Source organism: Rhincodon typus, chromosome 21, assembly GCF_021869965.1.
Source record: "Rhincodon typus isolate 14 chromosome 21, sRhiTyp1.1, whole genome shotgun sequence".
NCBI lineage: Eukaryota > Metazoa > Chordata > Chondrichthyes > Orectolobiformes > Rhincodontidae > Rhincodon > Rhincodon typus.
The window spans coordinates 5,621,361-5,629,123 of NC_063352.1; the positions used below are offsets into that span (position 1 = coordinate 5,621,361).

A 7,763-nucleotide genomic window follows, 5' to 3' on the forward strand; every position below is an offset into this window, starting at 1 on the left:
TTTTTAAATCTTTCTCCTCTCACCTTAAAAATATGCCCCCTAGGCTTGAAATGCTCCAACCTAGGTAAAAGACACCTGCCATTCACCTTATCGATACCCCTCATGATTTTATTTACCTCTATAAGGTCACCCCTCAACCTCCTAGGCTCCAGTGAAAAATGTCCCAGCCTATCCAGCCTCCCCTTATAACTCAAACCCTCCATTTTCTGAACCCTCTCCAGCTTCATAATATCCTTCCTATAACAGACCAACCAGAACCGGACACAGTGTTCCAGAAGAGGCCTCACCAATATCCTATACAACCTCAACATGACGTCCCAACTCAAAGGTCTGAGCAATGAAGGCAAGAGTGCTACATGCTTTCTTAAACACTGTCTACATGTGATGCTAACTTCACAAAATTATGTTCCTGAAGCCCTAGATCTCTGTTCTACAACACTACGCGAGGCCCTACTTTTAATTGTGTAAGTCCTGCCCTTATTTGTTTTACTAAAATGCAATCTTCTTCCCTCCTTTCATTCAAAGCCAAAAAGCTCAAGTTCATCCATTCCCTGTTCCTAATGTAATTTACTGATGCTAAGGCTCTTTAAAATGCTTTAAGATCTTGAATATCTCCCTTCTGACTTTGTGTCTGGAACTAGATAAATACTTGGTATAGTCTGACCAAACTGGAAATTCCAAAGAAAGCAAAGTACCACTTATACCGGAAGTCTGAAATCAAAGCGGAAATTCTTTTACAAACTCAGCAGGTCTGGAAAAATCCATGGAGGAGAAACAGAGTTGGCATTTGAGTCCGATATGACTCCTCTTTGGAACTGGAAAGGGCTGGAAAATGTACATTGTCCTCCATTTTGATTTTGTTGGGAAGGCAGTGGCATCACAGTCATGTCACTCGAATAGTAACCCAGAACCCCAGGCTAATGTACGGGGAACAAAAACCGAAATTGCTGTAAAAGCTCAGCAGGTCTGGCAGCATCTGTGGGGAGGAACCGAGTTCACGTTTCATGTCAAGTGACCCTTCCTCAGAATGTTCTGGGAAAATGGACGTGAATCCCACCGTGGCAGGTGGTGAAATTTGCATTCAATTTTTAAAAACTCTGCAGGACTTGATGGGCCGAACGGCCTGCTTCCACACTGTAGGGATCCTATAAACATTCCATTGCTTTTTGGCTTGGGCATCCTCACCATCCACTCCACTTGCTCTTCTTCACCTTTTGTCAACAGTACAAAAATATCATTTTCCAGCCCCCTTCAGCTCAAAAGAAGAGTCATATTAGCTTAGAAACATTAACTCTCATTCTCTCTCCACAGATGCTGCCAGACTGACTGAGTTTCTCCAGCACTTTGTTTTTATTTTAGTCTGTAATTCTGTACGATTTCCTCAGTGCTCAAAGTGTAACCTAACTAGAAGACCATTTGATTCTAACTTGTAGTCCTTTGTTGTTTATTAGTTACCCTTTATACGTACCCAGAGGTTTTCTGTGGGCTTTTACGCTGTGACTTCTGGTCATGAGAATCCCTAAACAGCACAGCACCTTCTCAAAGGGTTTGGGGTTCTGTCTGAACAAGTCAAGCAACAGTGTTTTTCGTTAACCAATCAGATTGAAGAATGCTCACTGAGACATTGGGTCTGATTTGAACACCAGAGCGACTCCATTTCAAAGGCTTCAAGAAGGCTTTTGGAAGGGTCCCACAATTGAGCTTAGGGGCAAAATTAAAGCAAATGGGAGTGGTTGTAATATACTGGCATGGGTTGAGAATTGGTTCACAGACGGGAAAGTGTGTGGGAGTAATTGGGTCTTTTTCCAAGTGGCAGGCAGTGACAGGTGGTATACAGCAGGGATCAGTGCTTGGGCCCCAACTATTCACTCTCCAAGATTGCTGACATCACAAAACTAGGTGGGATTGAGTTATGTTAGGAGAATTCAAAGAGGTTTTGTGGTGATCGAGATAAGTTGATGCGGGCAAACATGTCAGATGCCATATATTGTGAATAAATGTGAAGTTATACACTTTAGTGTCCAAACAGAAAGGAAAAGTATTATTTAAATGGTGATATTTTGGGAAATGTGAATGCTGAAAGAAGTTGCACACCAGTCAATGAAACAAAAGACCGGTGCAGCAAGCAGTTCAGGGAAAAATAGTATGTTGATTTTCGTTGCAAGAGGATTTGAGTTTAGCAATAGGGATGTCTTTCTACAGTTGTAAGGCCCTTGGTGAGTCTACATCTGGTGTATTACATGCAGTTGTGATCTCTCTACCTAAAAGAAGACATACTTGCTGTAGAGGGAGTATAGCAGAAGTTCACTAGGCTGATACTGAGGACTGTCCTATGAGGAGAGATTGGTTTGACTGGGCCTGGAGTGTCAGAGAAATGAGAGGGAATCTGATTGAAAAGTATAAAATTCTAATAGGGCTGTATAAATTAGATCCAGGAGGATGTTTCCCCTGGTTGAGAGTTGAGAATTAAGATTTAAGATAGTTGGCAAAAGAATCAATGGCACATGAGAGATTTTCACACAGTGAGTGGTTAAGATTTGAAGTGCTGTGCCTGAGTGTGTGGTGGAAGCATTTCGAGAGGGCCGTGGATTATTTGGAAAGGAAGACAGTGTAGGTTTATAGGGAGAAGGCAGAGCGGGGACTACACCAGATGAAGTGCTCATTTGGAGAGCTGCTGCAGACATGATGACCTCCTGTGTGGTAACAATTCTGTAATTAGCACCTAAGTGATACAGAAAAGACAGTGAAATATTAAGTGATGGCTTTTCTCTGTTTCAGCAATATTTTATTGAACAGCTGCGTTCTGAAGGAGTAACCCACCTTCCTCGCATTATTACCAATGAAGTTCTGAGTAATGATCGTTACACAGTGTACACTGAAGGTGGGATCTTGTTTGTGACCAGCCGGATTCTTGTTGTTGACCTCTTAACAGACCGCATTCCTGCAAGTCTTATTACAGGTAAGCAGGGGCTCTATTTGACCATGGTTAAAAGGAAAAATAATCCTTTAAACACAGTTTCTTCATTTCTTGCCCCAGTGTTAGGTGAGGGGAAAGATTTAAAAGGGATCTAAGGAGCAACTTTTTCACACAGAGGGTGGTGCATATTTGGAATGAACTGCCAGAGGAAGTGGTGGAATCTGGTACAATTACAACATTAAAATGACGTCTGGATGGGTATATGGATAGCAAGGGTCTATAGGGATTTGGGCCACATGCTGGCAAATGAGACTAGATTAATTTAGGATATCTGGTCAGCTTGGACATGTTGGACTGAAGGGTCTGTTTTCATGTACAGCTGTAGGACTCTAATAGTGACGCTGTAACTGCTGGTTGTTATATAAACCCATTAGGCTCACTAGTAAAGAAATCTGGCACCTTTACCTGGTCTGGCTAACAAGTGATCATTGTGGTTGGCTCTGAACAGTCCTCTGGAACAACCTGACAAGGCACTCCGTTCAGGACAACTAGGGCTGAGGCTAGGCAATAAATGACGATCTTGCCAGTGATGCTCACATCCCACAAATGCTCAAAGCCAAAGTGTTTCAACTTCTATTTAAGTTGCTTCTGAAATAACATGGTTGAGCAGTAAACTCTGAAGTGTTGTGACCTCTTCTTCCCACAGTAAAGCTGCCTCATAAATTTGCTTTCACATTGTCATCATGTGCTTTGTGAAGTGCTGGCTTCTGTCATCTGTTATTGAAGCTCTTTTATATAAAAGTTCTTTTCATTGTTAAAATATTGGAAGTCCAGTCTTGCTGTCTTGTATTCAGACTCTGTATTCAAAATAGTCAGTAAAATGGATGGACTGGCGTTGTCTGGCTGCCAGTCTGCCCTCTGGTAAATACCCGAAGGGATTGGTAACGCTATAGCTGTCGCCTGTTCCTTAGAAAGAGTTAATCATCCTGTGTGAGCATTTAACAGAAAGAGAACAAATAGTCTCATACCTTCCCCAAAGGTGCTGATGGTGTCAACTTTCATAACTAAGTATGTCAATCTCTGTGATCCCAGATATCACATTTTATTAAATTCTAGATAACTGGTCTGTGAGATGTATAGAGCCAGGGTTCTGTTTTTTGAAAATTTCGTAATGTTTACACCACGCTTCCAGATTGCCTGGACCTGATCTAGTTGCATTAATGGATTTTGTGATGAAGGTGCATGGTGGAATGCTTTGTCATTGCAGGTATTTTGGTGTACAAAGCTCACCGAATCATCGAATCATGTCAGGAGGCATTTATTCTTCGGCTTTATCGACAGAAGAACAAAAAAGGTTTTATAAAGGCTTTCACAGACAATGCAGCGGCCTTTAGTCTCGGTTTCTGTCGCGTGGAGCGAGTGATGCGAAACTTGTTTGTTCGAAAGCTGTACCTCTGGCCCAGGTAAGTAGATTTAGGAGAAACTGCGTAATCTACACTGCCAGTTAATACATATGGAGTTCATCAGTCTGAAGTCTCTTCCAGTTGCCAAATGCGCAATTCTTTTTAAGGTACTTTGGATTCCACATGACGTCTGTCCAGTGTACAGAATGTTACATTGACTGCAGCATTGACTCATTTTGATCTGAAGAAATAAAACCAGTTTCAAACCGATCTTTATTTATCTACCGACTGCAGCCATCTCCTGTTTTGGGATGATCAGATGACATTTTCACATCACTGCTTGATATTATTGTTCTACTAGGGAATTCTGTACCATAATTACAGATAAGGTGCCCAAATGTTCCTGTGTGAAGCCACTGTATCCAAAGTAAAGACAACTGTCAACTTCATAACATCTAATATTGGGGAGACAGGGTGACTTAATCTGGAACCAGAACAGTCTTCAGAAGCTTAGAGCACTGCCAGGGTATGTAACAGAACTAGAGTACACTGACGAAACAGCATTGTCTGATTTCTCTAAAAGTACAAAATGTAACACTGGGTAAGAGAGATACATAGGCTGTTTTTCCAAACCCATTAATGTTAGAACACATTGTATCCAAAAAGGCATCTTTAGGTTGAACAGAATCTCTGTAATGTTCTTAGTTTCAGAGACAGAGCTCTGGAGCCATTGTAACCTTGCTAATTTATCTAAAATTCAATTCTTTAATCTACTTCACTCCAGCTGCATGCTTTTATATATGCAAAATACAGAAAAAAGCATCAATTATAGCTCATTGAGACAGAGTGAGTGAACAAGAGAGGTGCGCTCTGCATGTTTAGCCTCCAGCTTATGCTGCAGTAGTACAAAGTAAGTGATGAGGCTAGTGGGCTTGATAGGGGGCACACCAGTCTTGTAGAATTTAATATTCCAACCATTGAGAGAACATTTTGATCTTTTAATATTGTGATCTACTGACGAAAGGCTCATTCTGCAGCAGGCTGTGGTTGTGGAAGAAAAAGTCAGCTTTCAAACTTGTACAGCAAATATGCTGAAAATGAATTGCTGCCAGAAGTTTGGAATTGAAGGAGTGATCCTGCGTTCTCAAAAGATGTTTGAAGTCTGCAGTCTGCCCTTGAAACTGTCCGTTGACCATTATTATAAACGTGCTGTCCTATTGTTTATGCCATAGCTGGCACATCCTTTTAAATAGAAGCAAAATACTATGGTAATCTGAAATTAAAAATAAAGTGCTGGAGAAACAGAGTTAATGCTTTGAGTCTGGAAGGACTCATTGATCATAAAATCATACAGCACAGAAGAGACCCTTTGGCCCATCAACTCTGTACGGACAAAATTACCAACTCCTATCCAGGTTCTGAACTCTGTTTCTCTCCACAGTTGCTGATAGATCTGCTGAGCTTCTCCAGCACTTTCTGTTTTTATTTCATGTTCTTTAAAATATGTTTTACTTGGAGCTACATAGTTTCCATCCAAAGAGTTTGGGAATTTCCAAAACCGGAGATGACCAGTTTGTTGAAATGAGTTTAATCATTGTAGTGTGTAAAATTAAAGTTATTCATAAACTTGGAGTATTGCACTAATATTGAGTAATTTTGTCCTCATGGAGTGCATATACTTAACAGATCTGCTTCTCCCAAAGGACAGATGGTTTGTTGGCATCCTTCTTTATTTTATTTGTCAATGGGTTATGGGCATTGCTGGCCCATCCCAAATTGCCCTAAAGAAGATGAGTTGTCATCTTGAACTGCCACCCTCTATGAACTGTAACTACATCCAGAGTGCCCTTCAGGAGGGATTTCTAAATTTCTGACCCTGTGACAATGAAGGAACAGCGATATATTTCCAAGTCAGGATGGTGAGTGGCTTGGAGGGGAACTAGCAGGGAGTGGTGTTCTCGTGTATCTGCTGCCCTTGTCCTTCTAGATGGATGAGGACTTGGGTTGGGTAGGTACTGTCTTGCTGCAACGCATCTTGTAGATAGTACAGGCCGTTGCTACCGTATATTAGTGGTGAGGTGAGTGAATGTTGAAGATGTTAATTGTGGTGCCAGACAAGCAGGCTACTTTGTCCTGGATGGAGTCAGGCTTCTTGAGAGTTATTGGAGCTGCACCCATCGAAGGCAAGTAAAGAACATTCAATCACGCTCCTGGCTTGTGCCTTGTAGATGATGGGCAGGCAATCAGATCTTGCCACAGAATTCCTAGCCACTGACCTGTTCTTGTAATCAGTGTTTATCCTGTATCCCGCATCCCCCTTGCTGTCCGAAACTGATCTGATTACCTCTCCCCTTAGATTCCATATCACGGTCGGCTCCTGCCTGGACAGGCACAAACCTGAAGTAATAGAGTTACACGTATCTCTGACACCCTCCATGCTGGCTATCCAGACTGCTATAATGGATGTAATGAATGCGTGCTTGAAGGAACTTAAACGCTACAACCCATCTTTGGATGTTGAGGAGCTGTCTCTTGAGAATGCTATTGGAAAGTCATTTGACAAGGTTTGCGATTCAGGATTTTTAAAAAATGTACATTGATTTCAGCACCGTATCCTCTGCCTTAAAGGACTGGCCAGGACTCAGCAAGTATCGCTATTGAGTTAGTGAGTTCTTTAGACTGATATTATCACCATTTGTCATTATTCCATGATCTTTTAGTTGATTCTTTTGTTACCTTCGTGCGTTACTGAGGCAGCGCAGCCATGTGGAAAAACAATCCATTATTTTTCCAAACAGAGTAGCTGTTAGTGAGCAGTAATTGGAAGACACTTCGAATAATAGAATTCTTAATTGTGCAAAATACTAACAGAAATTGGCTAAATGACCTGCTAAAATTCTCAGCTTACAAAAAAAAATTAATTGAAATTTAGTTATTAGAGACCTAAATAGTCAGTAATTTATCTGATCCTGACTAGCTTTGAACTTAATACATTTTATCTCAACATCTGGCAGTTTTCTGAGATCTTTACTGTAGGTCATGTGCTTCTGATTTTTGTTCCCTGGTCAGGACAAGAAGCCACTATTTGAATTCTGTTGCTCTTCCTTCCCAGTTATACGCCATTTGAGTAGCCAAAATGACTCCATCATTGTTTAGAGCTCAAGGGAACTGTAATTAATCATGTTCTGCCAAACTATTACCTGGCTTGAATGCAAATACACCATATTTCTGTAAAATGGTCTGCATTTAAATGTGCCTTTTGTGACCACTAGATACCTCAAAGTGCTTCACAGCCAATGCAGTAGTCACTGGTGTGATGTGGAAAAAGCAGGCAGGTTTGCATATAGCAAGCAGCAATGTGATAATGAGAGATAGTAGGAACTGCAGATGCTGGAGAATCCGAGACAACAAGGTGCAGGGCTGGATGAACACAGCAGGCCAAG

General features: G+C 41.3%; 1 protein-coding gene across 3 annotated transcripts in view; it reads left to right on the forward strand.

Annotated features, from left to right (window-relative positions):
• The window catches only part of ercc4 (excision repair cross-complementation group 4), a 32,175-nt gene that overhangs the window by 440 nt on the left and 23,972 nt on the right, over window positions 1-7,763 (forward strand). For all 3 annotated transcript variants that reach the window (XM_048609798.1, XM_048609799.1, XM_048609800.1), the window contains exons 2-4: window positions 2,779-2,959; window positions 4,185-4,380; window positions 6,677-6,884. In XM_048609798.1, coding sequence (XP_048465755.1) covers window positions 2,779-2,959; window positions 4,185-4,380; window positions 6,677-6,884 — 585 coding nt within the window. The remainder of the gene's footprint in view (window positions 1-2,778; window positions 2,960-4,184; window positions 4,381-6,676; window positions 6,885-7,763) is intronic.